The sequence below is a fragment of the Parasteatoda tepidariorum genome, chromosome 3 (genome assembly GCF_982258835.1).
Source record: "Parasteatoda tepidariorum strain Cologne lab strain chromosome 3, Ptep-v5.0, whole genome shotgun sequence".
NCBI classification, from domain to species: domain Eukaryota; kingdom Metazoa; phylum Arthropoda; class Arachnida; order Araneae; family Theridiidae; genus Parasteatoda; species Parasteatoda tepidariorum.
Genome location: NC_141757.1, coordinates 97,456,856 through 97,481,888, shown reverse-complemented (window position 1 = coordinate 97,481,888; position 25,033 = coordinate 97,456,856). Strand labels below are relative to the sequence as shown.

Below are 25,033 nucleotides of genomic sequence, written 5' to 3'. Positions count from 1 at the left end.
TTTAAATTTACATATAGTTAGTGTGTATACATGCATATAGATTACATATTTTTGCATATTTTATATAGAATTTTTTGAAATGTATTCTTTAGTTATAACACTAATTCATTATTTCAATGAAGCTATCGGAATTCTGTTTAACAAAAGAATTTGCTTTTCGTTTTCAATTCAAAATTATGTTTATTCACCAAATTCTTATTCAAATGTATTTAACATTTCTTTGTAATCCCGATACTTTTCTTAAAGCATTCTTAAAAAAAAAAAAAGAATTTGCAATAAAAAATCCTTTTTCAAAATCGGAATTCAAAATGTTTATACGATGTTTGAAAATAATCATCCCTTTAAATAATTTTATAAGAAAACCAGACTAGCTCCTACACACTTTTTGGAGGAAAAGTCAAAATCTTCATTCAGTTATGCAAATTAAAATCGCTGATATTGTTATCGTGGATGCAGAGAGCGAAAGAAGATAGCCTTTATTTATTATTCATTAAAAAGAGGAAAAAGCTTATGCAGATGGCGATGAGATATTATTTCCAGTTCAGCTGTCATAGTATTATTTTCCGCTTTTGCTCATGTTCGCAGAGTACATTTTCAATGAATGAGTGTAAGAAATAGTTATATTATGAATGAAATGTGTGGGCATTAATTACTTGCATGTAGTTAAGTTGGGAGTAGTTCAAATATTATATAATATTTTATTGCATTGTATTATTGTGTTTTTTTTTCGTAAAATAGAATGAATTTTCAAGTTTACTGTCAAATTTTTCATGCATTTACCTTTTTTAATCGAAAATTAATAGGTAGTTTTATGTTGTCCTCAGATTTCTGGCTACTTGTAATCGTTTTTTTACAGCAATCATAATTTACGATTATATTTTAAGTCATTGATAAATTTTGATCTGAAGTTATCTATTCTTTTTGTCAGATGGTGTTGGAATAGGATATAGGAGTACAGTTACAATTGTTACAATTACACATATGAAATACTACATTAATTTAAGTGACTTCAGGCAGACCTAGAGTAATCCATGAAGTTTCTATTGCTGAAAAAAAAATCAAAATGCACACAAATTATTGGAATAGAACTTCCTCATTGCGTAATCCTAAGTTATCCTCTCATAACTTGTTTTCATTTTAAAATTTGGATAATTTCTCTTCAGTAATAGAAATTTCGAGGCTTATTCTAAGTTTATCTGATTTCACTTTTTCTATGCTTTAAATTTTATATAAGTGTTGGAACTGAACGAGAATTTGCGATGAAGAATGTCTCCCGTGGTATGGAGCATCCTCGTTAAAATAATATCCTAAAACCCTGAACAATAAAAAAAGAATATTTTTTTCTCCTTTTTGCTGAAAAAGAGTATAAAAATGAAAGACATAAAATGTAAAGCTCGAAGCGTTGAGCATTTTGTTAGACATAACTTTTTTGCGACCTACTTTTTTTAGCTCCTCAAATCGTATACAACTGCGGATGTATATCAGGTGTGAAAGCTTCTCTTTCTTGGCGCTTGAACATTAATATAGCTGTTTGGAAACGCATAAGCGGAACTATTCTTGGCGGTATTCCATGATTTCAGCCGGCTCCATCAACAACCAAATAAATTATTAGCTTTTCTCCCCGAATTCTTCTTAATTTATACCATCTTTAGACGTTTACAAATTAGGATATGAAATTATAGTTTTAAAAAAGCTTCGTTCGATAAAATTAATGATGTTAGTTAGGTAAATTATAGTCATAAAACTAACCAAGAAAGGAAAGAAAATGTCTGGTAACGTTGTTTCCGAGAAAGTATTTCAACATGTTATAGTTATTTATTTATTACTTTTTTTTTAAATTTCTCTAAATAAAATATGTCAAGGGACTCAAGATAAAATTAATTAGATAATACGCTTATAGCATTTCGCAATTATTTTATTTTTTAATATGTATTGTAATATTTTAATACATATTTAACGCATATAAATTTAGGCATGTGTTAATGTTAGAAAAGTTTAGTCTTAATTTATGTTTGTAATTTTTACTCTAAAATCTTACAAGTAAAGTAAGAAAACCTCTCGAAGTTTAAAGGATGCGTAATCTGACGTTTTCAATGGGATTTTAATTAATATTTTAAATCGGCTTAACTTCTAAATTAGCTTATTATGTGTTTCAACGTTTTTTTTACATAATCTTCTATCAATTTATTTTAAATAGTTTATAATGAAGATAATGAAGTTTTTTTTTTCGGGAATTTTTTTAAAAACAAAATAGGTTCAAGAAAGGTGCGTGTACGTTTTGTACAGGGATAGACTTAATAAGTTTATTTAAGCCGGAAGATTTTACTTAAGAATTTTGTTTTCAGTCTTAAGCATACTAAGAAACAAATGTGAATAAAATAATGACTTTAAAATTAATTATATCTATAAAAAAGAAAATTCTACAAAATGTTTTTTTTTATAAGCTAAAAAAACTGAACGACAAAATGTTTTTAATGCTTTTGTTGGGGCTGATGTATACCTGAAAATAATCATTCGCCACCTGCCCCATGGCGAGTCAACGATACAAAGTGGCGACTTAAATTAAATAAGCAACTGGTCGTAATCATCATTTTCTTTTTGAAATAGTTTTATTTGTTCTTGCACGGCGAAGTCAGCAGTCAACTAAATTTTGTCACATAAATTAAATTATAATTAATTTAATTTGTCACGTAAATAAATTAAATTTTTATAGCCGTAGATCATTTCTAATATGAATTTTTTTAAAAAAATATTTAATTCAAGGAAAAAATAAGCAGCAAAGAGGGGCTATTAAACAAATAATTGTTCACCGTCCCGTTAGTGGCTACTAAGTTATAACAGTCTACCAGCCACTGGCTATTAACTGAAAATTTAAATTTTCAGGTCTAGGTCTAATGAAATTGTCTTTTATTGCAAATAAAAAATAAAATTTAGTTATGTTTAGAAAAAAAAAACTTACACGAAATCTTTTTCCATAAGCTAAATAAGCTGCCCTGTATAAAATAGTTTTCGATCATAAATAATAACTCGAAATTTAGTTTTAATTAGAGATGAAAAAAAGTTGTATGAGAACTTTTTCTATAAATTTAAAATATACAAAAAATTCTTTTTTTATTGAAGCCTTCAGAAAACGCAAACCATCAATTTATCTGAATCTCATAAAGTCTACTCAATGACGCGTGGTGCATTGGTGACGGGATGCGACAACCGACGGAGTTTTTTTTTAAATTTTATTTTTTATTTTTTCTTTCTTCTTTTCGCCTTCCCATCATTTTTAATCCTATAAGGGAGTATTAATTTCCTCGCATGCCATGAATAAAGGATTTTGTCCATTTGCTTCAAGGTCATAATAATACCCATCTTTCTTGATGTGTAAGTTCAAGGCTCAAGTCACACTATGCTTGAGTAAAGTTTATCAAGTTAGGAATTTAGAAAACTTGTTTGTTTTTTTGTCTTATCGCCAAGATAACTCCATTTGTTTTCATCTTGTGTTTTTTTTAAGCAATTATCACGTTTTGTGTATGACCACACTGTTGTTTTTAGAAACGAATGTCGTGAACTCGTGTTGTTCGAATTATTTTTCTTTCAATTTTATTTGATTATAGAAAATTCCTTAAGTTAATTAACCCATTAATACCCATGGTTCTTCTTGAGGGGTCATTCCAAAAGTGCAGTCAAGTTCACAGGAATTATTTTTCCGTGCATAAATGTGACATATTATTTTTGAGTATGCTTTTCTTTTAAATGAAGAATGTGTAAAGCGTTTGATTGAAACGAAACTTTAAAAAAAAATTCTTTTGTTAGTTATGGCAATGTTTAAGAGCTAATTTGTATAGTTTGTTTCATTATTTGTTAATCAATTATTATTTTTTCCGATAAGATAGCAGTCAAGTTCAAAGGATTATTCATTAGTTGATGGGATAAAAAAATAAGTAATATGCTAAATACTTATTTTTTCAGCATAAATATGATATATATTAGTTCTAAGTATTCTTTTATTTCGAATTTTTCAGTGGTCAAATTAGTAAAGTGTTTTATTGATAGAGGAACTTTATTTTTCAAAATTTTTTGCAGTGTTCAAGATTCAGTATAGTTACTTACCATTTTATAAAAAAACATTTAATTTAAATTATGTTAATTTAATGCTTAATATTAATACAAAAATTTTTTATACAACCAATATTTTATTAAATACAATTTGAAGATTTCTTTTTTTTGTTTGGAATCTTATATATTTTCAGATTTAAGCTTATTTTTGATAGTTTGAGTACTTTTCAGGCTAAGTCAAAGTACATTTGCATACATGTCCCTTTTATTTGAATAACAGGTTGTTATTGTTAATAATAATGTGCCAATAATAACTATCTGTGATAATGAGCCATTAAAATATTTATTGCCAACTAAAAGCAAACCTTGTTTACTCGATATTCCTTTAAACATCCGGCAGGCTTAAACTCAAAAGAAAATCCGGACGAATAGGACTTCAAAGTAAAAAAAAAAAAAAAAAAAAAAATAGATTACAATATCTTTTTTTTTCGATCTTCCATTTTATATGAATAACAGACTGTTAATAAGAATGTGCCAATAATAACTAAACCATTAAAATATTAATAATGAAACCATTAAAATATTTATTGCCGACTAAAAACAAACTTTGTTTACTCGATGTTCCATAAATTCGATATTCGTCCGGCACGCTTAAACTCTAAGAAATTCCGGACAAATAAGACTTCAAAGTAAAAGAAATAAAATACAATAACTTCTTTGATCTTCTACTTTATCTAAATAACTGGCTATTTCGAGAGTTGTATCTTCTTTTTTAAACTCTCTATCTTACCTTCCCGATAGGTGATAAAACAGTTCAAAACTGTGCTAGCACTTCTATCAAGATTAAAGAAAGCGCTTTTCGAGAGTGTGTGCAGCACGCGAGCAAAATACTTACTCGGCACACTGAGAGTGGGATCAAAAATTCGATTGATGGGGATGGGGGAAGAGAGAGGAGTACGAAGAGGAATTCGAAATGAGGCATCCCTTCCCCGCCTGTCGAGAGTATCCGGAAAAGCATTGACGATTCAGAGAAGGATGCTGAAGATACTTTTTGGTCACATGTATGTGTGTTGGTCTCGGATTTGATAGATGATGATGTCTTTTTTGCGACAGAGGGATGAGGATGGAAAGAGTGAGAGGATTTAGTCATCCTCATTCCAATATGGGAAGATAATGCCCGTGGCTGGCTGTTTTGCTTGGGGGTTTTCAGTTTGCTCGACTGATGTAAATATAATCCTAATTGTGGTATGATTGTTCATAAAATATTTCTTTTCTTGTTGTGATCGTCACTTGTTTTGTTTTTCTACTTTGCTTTATTTCATTACGGTGAGAAGGGCATTTATTACGAGTGCTGCCACGTTAATTTTATTCATTTTATAACTGTCCTTGAACAACCGACCCAATTTTGAGTTTACGATTACCAATGTTCAACTCTGTAGCCTAATACAGAAGACAGGGGAACTCCTTGATTAACTATTGGGAGGAATTCGCCCTCATGGAGGACTTTTTGATGGGACTAACCCGCATTTGCTGTACATGGAGAGGAAAAACACGAAAACCTCACACACTTAGCCTAACAGTACGTGGAGTGGTAGACAGCATGATCTGTCTACCACTGAGGATATTTTGCACCAGTACTGTAGTCGGTGCGAGCCAGGTGTGGAATTCGAATCCAGGCCATCGCTGGGATCGAACCCAGTTCACCTCGTTGGAAGGCGAGCTCTCTATCCTCTGAGCCTCCACGGCTCTTATTATGTTGCTCATTGAATTTATCTGGTATAGTGAATAAAAATATTTAATATTAAACCATTGTGCAATATTGATCAAATAGACTTAATAAGCTAATACTATAGTTAAATTTAAAACAATGGCTTAATAACCAATCAGAAAGTTCCATTTAGTTTTTCTCTCATCCCGCTCGAGAGGTCCGTCGCAGAATGTTCTTATTTCGACTGTGACCTACCTTGTGTTTCGAACTATCTGTATGCCAGATTTCATCGCTTTCGGTCGTATGATTTAGGAATCTATAAAGGACACACATACACAGACATTCTTTCACTTAGAAATGTATAAATGCGTAGCAGATATATGAGAGTAGAAAGTTTATGCAGTCGAATATCATAAGAATTTTAGATTGTCTGAGTTAATCATAGGAAATTTAAAGTTCAGTATGTACTCAAAATGTGTTTCAATTTATTTTTGAAGTTAATGTGCGTTTTCGTATTAGAAAGCAGTAATTTTGGAAGATAACAGCATACTTCAACAAGTTAAATTGGAATTCGAAAGGAAATTTTTTATATATTAAAATTTCGTCTATGAACTTTGATTGTTTGTTTATATTGCGATTAAAATATTCCATTTTGATGCTATTAACTTATCATTTTAAAAACTTATTATAATGCCGCAATAAAATAAAAATTATAAGATATTTGGCAGGTTTTCGTTCAGTAATTGTATAAAAATTTGAAACACGAGTTATTATTGAAATAGTTATAAAGCACATATAAAACATTGACACCGTTTTAATACTAAATGAGGCTAACTTTTAAATGTTATGAATAATTACATTAAAATTAAATACGCTCTAATGCATATAAGGACGCTAATTAGTTCATTGAGAAAATTTTAGTTAACTGAACAATTAATTAATAATTATTTCTGGTTTTCCTTCGCATTAATATGTGTTATTGGATAATGTTGTACCGAATCTGAGGAGCCATTATTTATGTATATAAAAACGATTTATTTTAAATATCATCGAAATATAAATTAGACTTATTTCATTTCCAATTCCCGTAACGGACGCAACTTAAAATAAAACAAAAACTATCTTAACTAAAAATCAACTAACTCTCCGACGTTTCCAAAATTGTTTTATTTTAATTTTTTTTCTTGATCTCTTTGTACTGTTCCATTAATTTCCATTGATGCTTGTGTAAACTGGATACATTTAGTACTCTATAATGCTTAGTTTTCCAAATGCATAAAATTAATATTTGCATAGTGATGTACCTGCTACAAACAAAATAAAAATTATGTATACTGTTTTGTAACTATATTTATGGCAGCTATATAATTGTAGAAAAAGGCACTCTATTTTATTTTTCAAAAAAAAAAAAAAAAAAAAAAAAAAAAAAAAAAAACTATTATTTCTTGAAATTTAGTCATACGATTTGTTTATAAATAAAAATATATATCTTGCTTTAATCGAGCCATAGTAAAATGCTAGTCGCGTCAGTATTTTAATCAAATAACATAAACCCCGCTAGTTTTTTTATTTTTTATATTTTTTTATAAACATAAAATGTGTTGCAGCCTTTCAAATTAACCATAGAATAAATCATTCGAAATTGCTCTCTAAAGTTAATCTCAAAAAATCCTCCTCAACTCCCACGACTTGTTGAAATTTAAAAGACCTCTTTTGTACTTCTCCAATCAACTTGATTGTTATTACCGTGATGAATTCAAATTACTTTTATACGCCGCGGAGAATGGGAATTACTCTAGGCGAGGTCTTATCTCATTCTCGAATGACAATCCACATTACTTTTCTGACTTGAAGCCGTCAGATCTCTTAAATCGTCGAGAAGGAGTTTTGATAATTTTGTCAACTCCTGGAGTCTTGTCTCCTGAGTAAGATCTCCACTTTATGGAGGATTGCCAGAGCAGTTCAACAACCAGAATCTTCATTATTAATCGATGAAGATCTTTCGCTATGCCTCTTACGTCTGTATATCTGGATCGATTCAGAGAAGGGATTGATGGGTATTTTATCATAGTGATATTAAATTGCTGCTAAGAGATCCTGAGTCTACTATAATAATAGTTGAGTGGAGATTAATTTTCGATTGCTGTAGGATAGATGAGTGTACCGTCTCCAGTTAAATCACTTGGATCATGATGGAATTCCTTTAAAATAATTTTGTATTTCTTTTTTAATTACTGGATGCGCTTTACTAAAGGCATCGAATATAATAATTGGAATTCCAATCGATCTAGTTGATGAAGAGCTTATTAGATGATGGGTTTAAGCTACATGAGATTTCTCGAAGAAAAAGCTTTTTTTTTAGATATTGAAACATTAATTAACTGTGCCAAAGTATTAAGGTTGGAAAAATCTTAGTGGATGAAAGTATTAAATGATAAAATTTGTGTGTTTTTGATGTTTTCTAAACGCATTTAGCTATTGACGAGTAACCTACTTTAGAAAATCAGTCTTTTGGTAGAAAGTTCAATGTCAAGAGTGCGAAATTTAAGTGTTTAGGATTTCTGGATTTCTCTAATTGGGAAGCTAACGAAAAATAAATGAAGGCAAAGTATATTCTTTACTTCCTAATAACAATGTATAAGCTTTAAAGCTAATCAATTCTCTAAAATGTTGTTTAAAACTTTTATTCTTTCAACTCTTGAAATAAAAAAAATCATTGAAATGGAATAGGTAAAAAATATTTTAAAAAATAATCTTTCTTTGTGAATCAAAAGTTTTAAGTTTCGAAGTAAAGCTGATGAAATATCTTCGTCTTAAAAATGTGCGCCATGTTAAAATACGCTCTGCAGTTTTTGCCCGTCCTTGCCAGAGATTTATTTAAATTTCTACTTCAATTTTTTCAATAGACAGTGCAAAATTTAAAATAATTGTATGGGGGTATGTCATTTTCATTACCTGATCACTTCTAGTTTTATTATTTTAAAGCAATTAAATATTAGAAATTATAAACGAAAAAATTGTAATTACGTGTTGAGGAACTATGAGTTTTTAAAAGCTTCACATGATAAAACTTGCTATATTCAAGTACGGAGATACTTATTATATCAGTAAATATTTTTACTTCTGATTTTATGTGTTGCATGTTAATTTAATAGTGCATCGCGCATCTCTTATAACATGAATCTCGTCGAACGTAGTATGTTATATTCTGTTAAATTGTTGAATTTATTAAAAATAAAAGTGAGGCACGATAAGTATTTTCAACGATTCTAAATATTTGTTACTTTCGTCTGTTTTAAATACTGATGCATGAAATATTTTTAAATGAAAAACTGATTATAAACTTTTCAAACTGTTATTCAATGCATATTATTGTTATTTCTTAACAGTGTCTAATAATCGTGTTTCTTTTTACAGCCATCCAGGCCTTGGATTCTTTGAATGACCAAATCTATGATTTCTTTTTAAATTCTCTGTCACATGGAAATTTAAGTCAAGATCCCAGATGGAGTCACCAGTGTCACTACTCGGTGGCTATCACGCGTCGTCTCCTCATCGACGCCCAAGAAGAATTCAAGAAAATGATGTCCGACAACAAGGCCCTTGGCGTCAGGATAGACAAAGACATACAGTCTGCTCATCTCCAGGTGTCAAGGCTGCGGGCTGAACTTGCCGACACCAACAAAAGGATAAAAGAAATCTGCTCTACCGCAGAAGTATCGGTCATGGCTGGAAATGTCATCACAACTTGCATGCCACCCACTTCCACCACCAATACTACAGTTATTAGCACGGCTGAAGGACATTGGCTGCAAGAGGTTGGAAAGGAACATCCAGTCACCAGGGTTGAAACATCAGCCAGAGTCCTGCGAGCCATGACTTCTTCTCCCCCTATAGCGGACAAAGGTGGTACGAAGTCACCAACGAGAGAACTTCAGCAATCGGATGTAACACGTCGCTATGTATCACCGAAACGTCAAGGGTCAAAAGATAAGCCAACGAACGGATTTCCATCAAGCCAAAGTGACATCGAATCTTCTCCAAGAGAACGGCGCACTGTGGAGGTTCCAATTAATGGAAACGAAAAGCCCCAAGTGCATCCTAGGCAGTCGCTCAGCAAAACCACGCAAGATAGTTTAACCCAAAACCAACGAGGTGATTTGAACCCGAAAGAGAAGCCAGATAGCTTGACCGAGAGTTCAGAAGCTAGCGAAGAAGGTGTCGTTTCCAAACACAGGAATCACCATCACCGTCGAGAAAGGAGATCTTTAAAAAGCAGTGATGTTCAGAAATCTGTGTTAAACGATTTGAAATCTCAGTCAGACAGTTTGAAACTTGACGATTCGAAATCTGAACTACAAAGATCAGAATCTGATGGTAACCAAAACTCAGCACCCGAATGTGATCTCAGTATTAACGGATCTCCTTTTAAAGAGGGTAGCACGAAATCCTCTTTGGATGATTCAGCATTCAACAACTCTACGTCAAAATCGCTTCAACCAAATAATAAAGTTACTGATGACTCCAAAGTAGATGAATGTTGTATAGATCGCCATAGAAGTAGTCCACCGGTGAAAGACGAATCTAACGCACAATGTTTTTCTTTCACGAAAGACTCCCCCCTCCTCTACCAGCCGAAAGATTCCAGTAATGGTCATAGGTTTAAGGCCAAGACAAAAAGTGATCCCTTAGACAAACGCGGTGATAAAAGTGCTCAAGAATTCTCAGTGCTTTCAAGCCCTAGTTCTGTGATGAAACATAAAACTAATATTTCCAGTTACCATAGAGGAATAAGTAATTGGGAAAATAGGCATTTCGAACGAAAAGACGCTTCGTATCCCTGGTACAAAACGCAAGATTCCTCCGGCACTAGTGGCAAAAGCCCAATGGAGGACTCATCCTCTAAAGATGAGATATCCGATTGTCAGGATCGTCTGTCTTCTGATTTCTGTGATCGTAGACCTGAAACAGATGATTCGAATGGTAGGTATATTGTATATGATTCGAAAGATTCTAAAAGATCCTCACGTGAGTGGAGGACTGCACTTAGTGAAAGTTACAGGGAGCAGCAAGTGCCGGATGCTTGGATTGACTCAAAGGATCAATTGGATTCGAAAGAGTTAGATAATAAAAATCAAACTCGTGATAAAAGTGATCAATTGCCTGGTCCAAGTAATTTGTGTGCTAAAACATCTGTCAACTTGGATTACTCTCTTTATAATAGTAAGTAGAAGTTTTATTTTAATTATTTTCTTTCAAAAGCTAATATTTGTTCAAAAAGCCTTATAACTAAGGTGACCAGATTTATAAAACATGATTTGAGGACAAGTCCTCCAAAATTCCTCTAAAAATTTCACAATTTAAGCACGCCCATATATTTGTATAAATTTTTAATTACATGCGCAACTAAGATTTTTTTAAAAAATTAATAATTAATATCAGCTTTGTGCTCTTCATCAAACTTAACGTTCTTCCTCAATCTTATTTCATTACTAATCAGTTTTGAAATATCATATATTCTGTCTTTGAAGGCATGTAAAATGAATGAGTATATGATTATTAAAATTTGTTTTATTTATTACTGAAATTATTGTAAGACATAGTATGGCGTTTTCATCTGTTAGCATGGGGCTTTTTTGTTTTTCATTTGTATTCTCTGTGAGACAAAATTATCTTATTTCAAAATTTTCTCTTCTTCTTTCCTTCGTTGATATTTTGCTGCCTATGAAAAAGATTTTATGTTTGAGAAGAAATTCAAGGTCATGTGTTAAAATTTAAGGACCCTTTCTGTTCTCAAAGAGTTTGAAAGGTTTTTAGGACAATTAATGAAATTTGATGATTGTCCTCAAGATTTAAGGTCACCTTACTTATAACTCAATGTTTGTTATCCATTTTACTGATTGCTGCTACTGACTTTATAATGTTACTGTAATATTTTCAATTATGCAAACATGGATTTGTTAAGATAAATGGAGTTGCCATACCAAGAAATAAAATAACACTGAAATTCCTATAACTTTTTTGATGAAAATCAAAGACAATTATCTTATGAAAACCTTAAAGCTATAGACTTATCCGCATTACACATTTCATTTGTGCAAAAAGTGTTGCAAAATGTCCTATAATATGCGAAATACAAAAATGTCCTACAATATGTACAAAAATGTCCTACAATATGCGAAAGAATGCTAAAAATTAAAATTTATCATTATCAATTTGCACTAAAAATGTGCTTTAGTCAAGATTAATTAAATAACAATCGAATTTATTTAATTGAGTTTTCTTTAGCATTTTTTATGGCATTTCATTTTTTTTCTTTTGAGCTGCATATTTCTAAATAAAAATTGTATTTCCTTTCCTGCCATTACAAATACTTAAAGCTCTGGTCTTAGAAGGAAATAAAAAAAGTAGTAATGCCTAATTTTTTTTGTTTAAAAACCAAGTAGATATTTCTTTTTGTCACCTACATTTTATCTTTAAAAAAGCACTGCTGCGACTTTAAATCCAAAAATTAACATTTATGTTATTAATGTATTTTTGTAGACAAGAACTATTTATTTCGACAAAAACAAATCTTAATAATGATACACAAGGGCTGCAACACTTATATTTTTTTGGAAAAGGAGTGGTTCTATTAAAAAGAAGAGAGCATAAATGGATTAAAAATTTGATGGCCACGATTTAAAGTTTCTTAATGGCGAAAAAAAAAAACATGGATTAATTCCCTAGGTTTATTCCTCGTGGCGTGCTAACTACTCACATAATAGCCCAGTTTGTCGCTGGAGGGTTCTATCTACTGGTAACTGAACTATGCTGTCACGCCTGGTTGTTGTTTTTGTTTCTTTGCTTTCATGCTATCTAAATTGCTTTCATTAGGTTAGGATTTTTCGAGCCATTTCCTCTTTCTGGCTCATCTCCAAACGTTGTATCACATTCCTTACCCACGGAATAAAAATCTATGGGAGTTGGAGGAAAAAGAGAGAAAAAAAAACTGGATAACATATCCTTTTTTTTCCCTCCTCCGATTTATTTACTGGAGACAGAATTTGGAATTGTGTATGGTAGTACCTGCCTTTACTTAAAAGCAAGTGAAGCGCTGTGATTGATGTTTACTGTTACTTGTAAAAAGGTTTTGCTCTCCTGGGAAGGACAACATATGCCTGATGAAATTCTGTAAACTTCCCCTTCCAAAGTTAGCTTTGCCATTGAATTGTTAGTTTATTTATTTTGGGAGATACGCATAGTAGTTTATTGAGTGCTGTTTTTGTTTATTTACTGTGACGGGTGCAAAAACTTTTATACAGTCTCTTTTTCTTAATTTAATAAATTATTTTTTGTATTTTTATTCAGAAGTGTTGGTTTTTTCTCTCCATTTTCTCTCATCACAAAAGCACAGCAAATGTTCTTATTCCCGACACAATTACAGCTATAATAAAATAATAACCACGATGAAGCTTTGAATAATTTTTAAAACTAGTTAGTTTAATTAAAAATAAGTAGGAAGAAAAAAAAATACTACAAATGGAAAATACAAAATTTAAGAAAAATTCAATATTACATAAGCATGTTTTGGCAATTTTGGAGTCCTCCCTTCCCAACAGAAATAAGCAAATTATAACCCATCCCCCATGCTTATGCGAGAAAGTAGCAATCCTTCGTTTTTTTTTTACTTTTATTATTATTATTTTTTTTTAATTTTTCATTTTTTTGTTTTTATTTTGACTTTTATTATAATAATCTAATTTTAAGATGAAGTTCAATTAAAGTTGTAGTTACAAAAAACAAATATTTCATTTTATAAAATTTTGTGTACAATATTCTGAAAACAGGAATATTTTATCGTGTTTTCATTCTATAGTCAGAAATATCGATCTCTGAAGCTCTTGGAAGAAATTTTTTTCTCACTTTTTTTCCCGAATTTAATTTCAAATTCTGAGTGTAATTTTTTGCTAAATTTTTTTTCCTGCATTTTTTAAAAAGATTTGAATATAAGGGGAGTTTAATGTCTTATGCAAGCATTGATCATCTTGCCTCTTATCAACAAAAATAAGCAATCCCCTCTCCCGTTAAGTGTTCACGTAATCTAGGAACAAACCTTTTTATAGCGTCATTTTTGATTCTTACAGCAAATAGCTATAAAAAAAGGCAGATTTTTTATTATAATTTAGATTTTTTTCCAGTTAACAAACAAACAAACGCATCACGTTCTAATTTGATATGGCAGAAAATCAATTTCATCGATATTTTATTCTACTTGAAAGGAAATCAGAATTTAACGACCTTCACTGAAAAAATTCTTTTTTTGATAACTCATTACTTTCTTTCAATTAAAACGCAATCCTAAAGTCATTACTTTCTTCTTCACATCTGCAGATAAATTATTGACTGACAGCAAGCATAATAGATTTTTCATATACAACTCTGAAATAGATAAAATATCAATTTCTGGAAATTGAGGACTCATTCATTTCGATGATTGATTGGATAGCTCATCATACAATTTTTGTGTGATTCAAATGGCATTGACTTTTAGTGATTTTTTTTAATCTAAAGTAAAGTAACTCCTGATGAATATATGATTTAATTTGTACATATTTCCATCAATATCTGTGCGTTTCTTTTATTTTGTAGTGATTGATTATGATTTTACATAAACTTTTTTGCCCTTTTTTTTCCTTTCAAGATTGAATAGATTCAAAATATCTATTACGATTTACTTGCTTCTAGCCGTGGTGGCTCAGGGATAGAGCGCCCTTCTTCCAATGAGGGGACTTAAAATCGCTTCACAGCGGTGGCTCACCGGTGCAAATTCCGCACACGGCTTGCACCGACCACAATGCTGACGTGAAATATCCTCAGTGGTAGACGGATCATGGGTTAGAGTCCCTTGCCATCAGGCCAACCGTGAGAAGTTCTCGTGGTCTTCCTCTCCACGTAGCGCGAATGCGGGTTAGCTCCATCAAAAAGTCCTCCACAAAGGCAAATTTCTCCCAATACTCGATTCAGGAGTTCCCTTGTCTTCTGGATTGGGTTCAAAATTACAAGGCTACGGAGTTGAACATTATAAGTCGTAAACCCATAAAATTGGGTCGGCTGTTCAACGACGGTTTTAAAATGAAATAAAATATATTATTTGCTATATTGTTCGAAAAAGGCAAGCTCTTTTACCAATAATTGGTATGGCAGGTATACAACACCATAGCACGGCTTACGGTTAAAATTTCGACAGCTATTTCATAAGGGATCATAAACAAATCTAAACAATTCCTTAGTAACCAAGTTTTTATTTCTATTAAGAGAAAAATTTCAATAAGAAGACACTACATCATCAGAAACAATTTGGTAAAAAATAAGATTAAGACACGGTAATTTTAAGTCGCTACTTCTAAAATAAATTAAACTTGTTCTTTTCCCCCAGTTATTTCTCTACTGCTTGTAATATTATAACGTTATTGCTATATAACTGATAAGAGAACGATAGTTTTTGTAACATTTCCTAAGACATTATCAAGCCTTGTTCGTAAAAAAAAAGGCAAATAATAAAGCTGGCAAATAAAAGTTTTAATTCCAAGGGGGAGAAAAAGGTTCTAAGGTATTACAAGGCAGAAAAAAAAATAGAGTTGGAGTTTTTTACCCTAAGGTGATTCCCAAGGAAAAAAACTCAATTAATTACTTAAACTTAATTTTCTTTTCAAATAAGTTTCAATAGGCTATTTTTTTCTTTTTAAGGAATAGAAGATGAAGCTATTGAAGTGTAATGCTCGAAATAATATATTTATATATACATGCATTTTTCTTTCTTTTTTTGTTATTTCGACGCCAAATCTAAATTTTTCCTTTTGTTTTGTAAAATATAATTGCAGTTTTTTAAATATTTTCATTTATACACATGAAAATTAGAAACCTTTTAAATCTAGTAATTATTTTGTAAAATTTTTCCGGAATAAATCAAATTTGTTTCAGGAACAGAGAATCATTATTTTACTAAATGATCGTATAACTGAGATAAAATTATTCAATTCATTCCCAAAATAAGCGAGAATGTAGATCCGAGAGTACGTATTTCTTTGGAAATGATTTGATGTTTATGCCCGGGTAATAAATATATTAACCACGATAGGATGGCACTAAAGTTTATTTGCTGGATAAAAGTAACACGTAATCTGATAAATATTTTTTCGTTTACCCTTATCTGGTCTGAATTGATCTTAATATAGTCTATGTGCAAACAAATGATATTCCATCACTTCGTTCAGTTTTATGTAATAACACTTTAATGATCTGCATAGGGGTGTGCGATCTAAATTATGAAAAATACGTGTAAATTTTTCAAATAACATTAGTGTGAAATAAAAAGAAATACTAATTTCATTTTGATTAAAAATTTAATTTTGTTGATTAAGTCGCAATTAATTTTTAGTTTTGTGAAGTGAAAAATACACGTATTCAAATCAGATTGATACGAAAAAGCAGGAATTTTATAGTTGTAGGCAACAGTGTTTTATTTTCTGAATAATTATTGAGCAAATGTATTTTTTATCTCCTCACTGAAGCTATCTTGAATTTTGGAAAGCAAACAAAATAATTTTCGTATTTTTATCTAAATGCCTGTTTAAATTTCACCATGAATAGCCCCCACCAAACTGCCCAGGGTGTGTGGTGGGTAGAGCACTTACCACAATTCGGCCGGTGTTCGATTTCCCTTGCTAAAGCAGGATGTTTGATCTGATTGAAATTTTCTCCTAGTTGTTCGTAATTCTCACCAATGTTGCGTTCATGCCCGGCTAGGTGGCGTGGTTTAGAAGCCGGATAATTACTACTCTTCAATTCAAAATATGGTGTAGGGCCAGTATTGCGAATGAGGCAGTTTTTCTTCGGATCATAGTTAACCACTTGAACTGACAAGAAATTCCCAGAGGAGCCTACAAAAACAGTCGGTTGCAACTCACTTAAAGGTGTTAAGTAATCATTGCCTTATCTCATCTTGCACGGAAGATCTTTTTCTTCCCTGTGATGATTGCCTACCCACGTGAACGGCACGTTGTTGGCAATTTTGTGGCTTAAGCCTCTTTACGTGTGTCGTACGTCTTTACAGTGCAAACAGTGGTTACAGAATACTAGAAGCTCTGGCACAGCGTTAACAACCAAACTAACATTTTATTGGATTAATTTCTAACAACATAGAAAAAAGCACAATTATACCAGGAAAATAAATATACGATCGTTTCGGTATTATAATGAAGCACATTAAGTGTCGAAATACAGAATGGGTGAGATACAAAGAGATGCTGCAGAATTTTTCAAAAAAGTATTAACAAGGGAAAAGGAATTGATCAAAAGAGTAACTGTTGATAAATGTCCAAACTTTTGTCTTGTTTCTCCACCCTAATGATCAGTCCTTTTTTTTTTCCTTTGTAACCTGTTTAAAATCTCTCACGCATCTCTGTGTTTATTTGTTAATTTTTATTTTATTTTGTGTTGCTTCATTGAAGAAGGTGCTTCATTATTATACCGATAAGATAATACGTCAGTACAATATTTGTGCTTTTTTTTTTCAATTTATTTTTAAACTTTATTAGCTTTCCTAATGCATTGTATCGAATATTAAGTCTACGATACCAACATAACTCAGTGATCCTACTTTTACGTCTATTTGACTTTCTGGTTATTTAGTGGTATTTTAGTGGTTTATAACTTCGTTTGGTTTCGCTATGACGAGTACTTAATAATTTTTGTGTTTGCCGCAATATACCCACTTTCGGCTCTACATTCAGCCACCAATCAGCATATATCTAACTATTTCAGTCTTGAATGTTATGCTATACGAAATGTTTACTTTTTTTATTGGGCAAAACAAATCACGTGGTTAAGCTTGGGTATATGTATTGTCACGCTGAATCAATTTTTGGATAAGATTTAATTGGATACCTGCAAGCGATGTTGCGCGTGTGTATTGAATCCGATTGGCTGACCCATGCGTGACGTCAGTCACTTGTAGAATCCAAACGCTATCAAAAACACTAATCAACCAATAAACCTTAAATTACATATTGCTAAAATGTTTTTTCTTCGATATTTCCAAAACTTTTTAAATCCGGTCAAGCATAGAACTATCACTCAATTAAACTAAAAGATTGGCAATCTCCGTACATTTTAAATGCTCCTATAAGTGAAAGAAGTAAACAAAATGTACGTTTCCAACTTAAATGTATAATTAATTTTATCATTCAAATATTTACTTCAGTGAATAACAGAACTCAGGACTTTTTTTCCCCTGATGTTTTCCTACAGAAAATATTCTCATAAAATTCAATTCTAAGAGCTCGATAAAGTGCACACAATGCAGGCGCAGTTAAAGAGACGTTATTAATCTTTTCAGAAATTCCTTCTAGAAGATAGCGGGATTAAGCGCCAACAAATGGTGCCTAATTACTTCGAATGATGAATTTATTCGAGAGCACCCCGGTGCCTCCGTTTCATACGATAATTAATCCTTTTAAATTCTGGTAAAATGTTTCAACTCGATAAAGATACCTCGAGAAGTACGAAATAATTACTGGCTAGCGAATTTTTAAGACTAATTGCGTAGAAAGAACTTCATTCCCATTTTGCGGATAAATTTTAATTGGTAGCGTGGGTGAAATATTTTTTTAGTGCTATTTTATTTGTTGCTTCACATTTTCAATAGGATTTATTTAGTTAGTAGTGATGAATTACTTTGCCCATACTGATGGTATGAGTGAGGGTGTGTACACAGAATGAAAAGTTTTTTTTTAAAAAAAACTTTATTGAACAAAATTTTGACGATAACATGTTTTTTGTATACGGTGAGTTGCGTCTAATTCGGTTTTCAGTAGGGATCTCATCTCATATAATTCCCTTTTTCAATTGCATAGAGTAAAGTACAGTGTATCTAGCCAAATATAAAGTTAAATTTAACTTTTTTTTAAATTTTTATATTTTTAATATATTAACTTTAGCGCATTTTCACAAAAATACTTCTTCATAAAAATAATTTTTAAAAACTATAAGCTATATACCAGCTGTATGAATACAAAAGCTCGTGAATATGGTGTATTTATTCTTCGTACGTTAAGTTTTTTTTTGTATTATTTGTTTGACATGTAATGAGAAAAGTTTTTTTTCTCCATTGAACAAATGTAGAAATTTTGCTTGGAATTCAACATTAACTTACAGCAACTAATATTATTAACCACAATTATTTATTGGTTACATTTCCCTGCAATAACATCACACAACAAACACCACGAACTTTTGAAAACTCTTGATACCTATCTAAAAGCATAACATTAGAACCTAGAAAGGAAAGCAAGTCGTGAATTAATTATTTGAAAACTTTACACTGTATTATGACCATTGCGGTGCAATGCATAGAAAATCATTTTGATGTGCAAAAACGAAAAAAAGAATATGCGTTAAAATAATATGACGGTCCAGTTTTTAATTAACAAATAAATAGAAGCTGAAACTGTGGAAAATTAAATGGGAAAACTATTAATTACTGTGTTGTACCATAAAAATACAAACCCTTCGATTCAGCATTTTTATTGAATATATTTTTCATACTTTTTTTCAATATTTTGTATTAGTTTAGGTTAAAATAAGTGAAAAATTTTACATTTAACGTTATAATAATTTATGAAGTACAGCATAAAACACCGATGTCTTTTTCTGTGTCAAAGGTAAATTCTTCCAAAGACTGCTCACTTTCAAGCAATTATTTTTCAACATATGCAGTTATTTAAATATAAGAGAAGCAGCTATAAATCATGGAAATTTCTTTTATTTGCAAAGCCAATTATTGATAAATTTTTAGATAAGAATGAAAAAAAAATTCAAACTACTTTCTTATGGATTTTTGTTTTAGTGCAAATATAATTCCGATAATCTAATATATCTTTTTAGTAACCATTACAGTTTTTTATAATTAAAATTATTTTTAAATATTATTACTTTTATATATTATTATTTTTATATATTATTTATTATTAAAAATATAAATGTATTTTTGCTTGTAATTAGAGCGTCAGAAAAATCTTTAATAAAAGGGACACCATTTGCCTCAAAGGGTTAGGAAATAAAAGTTTTTATAATTATTGATTTTATTTATTTAGTTATACCTTTATATCACACAGTAAGTAACATAACGCTGTAAGCTTGTAATGTTACCGACAAAGTTTGAAATATTTTTTTGCTTAAAATCTATTTCGAAGGAAAAGTCATAGAAAATAATCATTTTATGACTAATACTTCTTTAAAACCACATTGCATTCTTTTTTTTTATCTCATCATTATTTATGCACCATTGGTTTCAAATGCTAAAATGTTTATTTCTTTAATATGCGAAAATATTTGTTTTTTTCCCAGGAAATCTTTTTTTTTTCCAACACTACATTCAATTTCCTAATTGGAGAAATTGAGTTTATTGTCGTAAAGAACTTCAATTTTTTTTTACAAAACTTATGGTTTTGAAGGTAAATGTATCTGTCACAATGAATTCCTACAGTTAAAATGCTTGCTGTAGGAACAATAAATGTACATTTTTATTGCTTTTAAACTAAATGGATAATTTATTTCTTTAAGATCTTCTCTATAAGATTAAATGAGATTTTTTTTAATAAAATGCATGAAGAAAATTTAAAACGCATTAAATGTGTATTTTATAGTTTAAAACTATTCAACTTTTCACTTCTCTCTAAGCAAACATATTTTTGAAAGGTCAATTTTCTTCAGAAAACGCGGATTTTACGATCCTGAAATACTTAAGTGATCATTGATCCTTTTGTTTTTGTGTCAGACCCAGTTTGTAACACTATTTTCTGCTGTTACCTTGAACATGTAATGCCATTTGTTTTTGTTTTTTAAGTACATATTGCAGTGTTTTGTTGCTACAAGCACATACTATCGATTGCTTTACGTCACCTTGAGTGCTCATTGCTTTTTCTTAAACTTGAGTTCGTATTGTCGTTTGTTTTTGTAACCTTGAGTACTTCTGATATTTAAGTTACTTGAGTTTGTTTTCTTCAGTGTGTATTATTGTTTCTTTTTGCCCCTTTGCGTACTTATTATCGTTTATTTTTGTCAGCGTGAGTACGTATTTTTTTTTCGCTACCTAGAGTTTGTATTGTTTGTTTTTGTTACCTTGAGTAGTTTGTCTTAGCTCAATTAAATTTCAGATTCAGCAAAGATTTCTTTTTCGTAAAAATGTTATCCTTACTTTTTTTTGAATAAGTTTTCTTTAAATATTAATATATTTTCAACTTAGCGGCTGAGTTAAATTCACTGGATTTATAAAGCTGTATATGCAATTATTATATTCATTATTTCGCTATTTTTTTCATTGTAAATCTTAGATTTTTAATTATTTTTTTAAACTTTGCAATTAAAAACTCAGTAGGATATAGTGTTTCATCCATTTTCATATGCTTCTTTAATTAACTATTTCACTAAAAGCTCTTCATTTTCGAATTAAAACGTTTGATAGTGAAAGTATTACCCATAAAATCATTAAAAACTGTCGCAATTAAACTAATAGTTTCTCTAAAATAAAGGTTTATTTGAAAGAGATACCTAACACCTAGTATCTAAACTACAGTAATTCTTTTCATTTCTGCACCGTTACCCATTGTATTTAATCCATTCTAAGTAATTGTATCAAAGACTTGCGTGCAATTCTACAGGTCGGCGATGGTTTCTATGGTAACTAAACTTGGGAACAATCCTCTGAGAAAATTTTAATTAAAAGCAACTCAAGAGAGCCGCCTGTTGTTCTGAAATGCACAGGAATCCTCTTTCTAAAGCAACTCTTTAAAAGAATGAAAAGAAACAATAGAGGAAGTGTGTGCATTTTGAATTAGCAGAAATACTTTGCCACTATTCAGCGTCAATCTCAAGATTAAATGGTTGTACTATCTTTGTAATGGGAATATTTTGGCACAATAAACCGCAATGGGTGTTAGGCTGTATGACTTTGCAAAAAACAGAAAAATATTATGATAATTTTTTTAATTATGTTTTTTTTCTCCATATATGGATTTTTCAAAAGTAACATTTGACTACGCTTGAGAATTTAATTAACGATTTAATGAAGATTAAAAGAAAACAAAAGGAATAGGTTTGGAAAGAATTGTGCTTAAACTTCAGCCTTTTTTTTTATTTTTTGAGGTGAGTAATCTTTTTTTTTTGCCAAAGGTAGGATCTGAATCAATATATTATGGCCTTAATTGCAATATTTCATAAAATGTTTAGTCGTTGGGAAATTACCTTTCTTTCTTTGAGCGGATCAGGGCAATGTGCCTATAAACTACACTTTTACCCTAGATGTCATCGAACTGTACCTCTGTGTTGTTTCCGACTAGGCACTTTACAAGTTTATGGGATTTCCACTAGATAACAACACAATACTTGGAAACATTTGATTGTCTTCAGGAAAAGTGTGGTGTTTTCCCCCAAACAGCTTCAATTGAATAATTTGTAAATGTGGCTTATCATTATATTGCTTCAAGCCCTTTATTTACAGCTATATGTTAAGAATGCCTTTAAAAATTGAAGTCTAAAAAACTATGCATATTAACATATTAGAAGTCATCAGATACCGTTTCTTACATTTCATTAAGAAGAGCAAAGCAGATATTAAAATCATAAAAAATTATTTTGTCTTGTGAGACTGGAATGCATTCGCCTTTTGCTCAGAATCCTCTTTAAACTTCATTCTCACATCGCCCGAAAAATTTTATTTTAAAAAAGGGGGGTCACAACAGGAAAACCTTTTTTTTAATCTTTATTTCTCACTTAAATATTATTTGAGACCCCTAATGTGCAAATAATATGCAAAATATGCTACACTAATATGTGTTAATATCTGTTGAATCCGTATTGCGGAGAATATATTCACTTACTGACTTTTAAACCAATTGTACTAACTGTTTCAACTCTTTCTGAACTGCAACAGTTTTGATGATTTGGAGCGCAATGTACCGACTCTGTGTTTCAAAACTCGCCCGTTTCTAAGACAAACTGAATGGATGTTTAAGTTCGAAGTGCAGATGCAAATAAATAATATTCACTTTCATTTTAGGTACTTCCAAGTCATCTCAGGAAGAGGGTCCAACTAATTTGGCTTCAGAATTAGATTCACTGAAGATCAAGAACAGCGCCCTTCTCAGGGATCTCGAGGAAGTGATGGAATCGAGAGATGATAAAGCGAAGGAAAATGCTGTCATGTCTGCCAAATTAGAACAAATAGAGAAGGAATTAAAACATGCCAAAGAAGCTCTTTCCGGTAAATAATACTCTTTCCTCCTTTTTAAGAGCACCTTCTTGTTAGCATTTGCATCAGTTTTATGCAAATGTTTTTAAAATACAGGATCTTCCGTAATTACCACCCTGAATGTATATTTTTAGAATCCTTGACAAAAAGAATGTATACACACTAGATCGCAAATTAATATTTGCAAATGTCAAAAATGCTACGAAAATCTTTCGAATTACTACTGAGAAAGGCGGAATCAAAAATATCAAAATCAGTTTGATTTTCTGATAAAAATTAAACACGTCTTTAATAATCACCTTTTAACTCTTCTCTGTTTCTTTTGGCAATCAAACAGGCTTTATGTTTTCAATGCTGCCTTCCTTGGCAGTGATTTGAAGGATTAAAATGCAGTGTAATTTGTGATTTATTGCATCTTTATTTCCTACTTGATTAAATATTAATTTATCACCTCTTATCACTTCATTTTTGACAAAGATTTCAGAAATATATATTTAGGACGGTTAATATACAACACCCTGTTTCTTAGAGTAGCTCCAAGGCTATCTAATTCGGCTTCTAGTAATTCTAAGGCTAGATATTCAGTCCAAACCTTATTTTAGCATTAACACCCTTATTTGGCCTCTCTGTTTCTATATATTCTCAATAAATAATGTTCAATATTGGATCATCATATCACGCTAAATTTTTGCATCTTCAATAAGGTGTTAAATTGAGCTATATTTTCGTTTATGAGGAACCGTGCTATGGTGTAATCTAGTTATGTAATGGTTAATTTGCACGATACTATGGTACACACCAACGTATTAAAGGAATGTGAATAACTTCATGATTTGACGAGCTTTTAGCCCAAATTTATTCGGATTCGAACTTTTTGTCTGAATCATGTTTTTTTTTATAATGATCACAAAATACTTACTTGTATCAGTTATGAACGATCATTGATTTTCACACTGCTGCAACAAATTTTTATAAACGAACAATGATTGATTCTCACATGTATCAGTTATAAGCGTTATTTAAAAATAACTCTTTCATTTAAAAAAAAAAAAAACTTTTAAAGCAAGTGAAGAGTTAGTGTCCAAACTTTTACTGTGCCTTGGACCTTTCTTCCCTTCCAAATCTTCTGGTCAAACAACTGCTTTTTTCTTCTTTTTAACGCGGGAGGATTTTTTCTTTAGACATCTGGGCAGATTGTTAGGCTGAGAGATTTTGTCAGTTTCCATCACCCTCTTTTCGAAGCTGAAGCAGAAGGAAAGACTGTAAGAGGAGCACCCCTGACATTTAAGTTTTTGTGACAGCAAACTGGCGTTCAATATAATATTCTACTTATATCGAACTGTCAAGATTTGCTCAGATCATTCCTTTATTTACGTTCGAATTTATAAAATTCAAAAGAATGGATTTTTCTCCAAAATCGAACGATTTGAATAACGTAATCTTTTGGGAATTGTTTACTGTATAATTTTCTCGTGAATGGGTGTTTTATTTGTTTTGTTTTTTTGTTGTTGTAGTGTTTCAATAGAGCTTACAGTACCGTTTTATTTAAAAGTATATCACTAAACATGTTTTTTTTCTTCTTCCTTTTGCAATGACCTAATGAATAAATGATGAATACTATCATTTTTAATTCGTTTACTTAAGTTTCATTCAGTCAACTAACTGTTTTGCGCAGAAAATTATTATTATTTATTTTTTATACAAATTAATTGTAATTAAATTGATAATGGTAAATTTTAATATTTGTAATGTGAAAAGTTTGAAATTTCTCATTAAAAAAAACAGTGGGTCGTGGAGTTTGACGCCGCAATTTTTAAAGTTGCTGGTGGCAATGTGGCCAGCATTGCACTACGAACGAAGATAGATGGGCTTCAAGCTGCCGCCGCGGATTGAACCCCAGTCCTTTTTTATAACCTGCGTTTAACAGTTGACCCGATTCTGTGTTTACTATCAATGTGCAACTGAGTAGCCTTGTAATTTTGAACCCA

The 25,033-nt window shown here is 31.0% G+C and overlaps 1 protein-coding gene across 4 annotated transcripts in view; it reads left to right on the top strand.

Annotated features, from left to right (window-relative positions):
• The window catches only part of LOC107436326 (uncharacterized), a 145,643-nt gene that overhangs the window by 63,950 nt on the left and 56,660 nt on the right, over positions 1-25,033 (top strand). For all 4 annotated transcript variants that reach the window (XM_016047991.4, XM_016047990.4, XM_043050027.2 and 1 more), the window contains exons 2-3: positions 9,173-10,978; positions 22,854-23,057. In XM_016047991.4, coding sequence (XP_015903477.1) covers positions 9,173-10,978; positions 22,854-23,057 — 2,010 coding nt within the window. The remainder of the gene's footprint in view (positions 1-9,172; positions 10,979-22,853; positions 23,058-25,033) is intronic.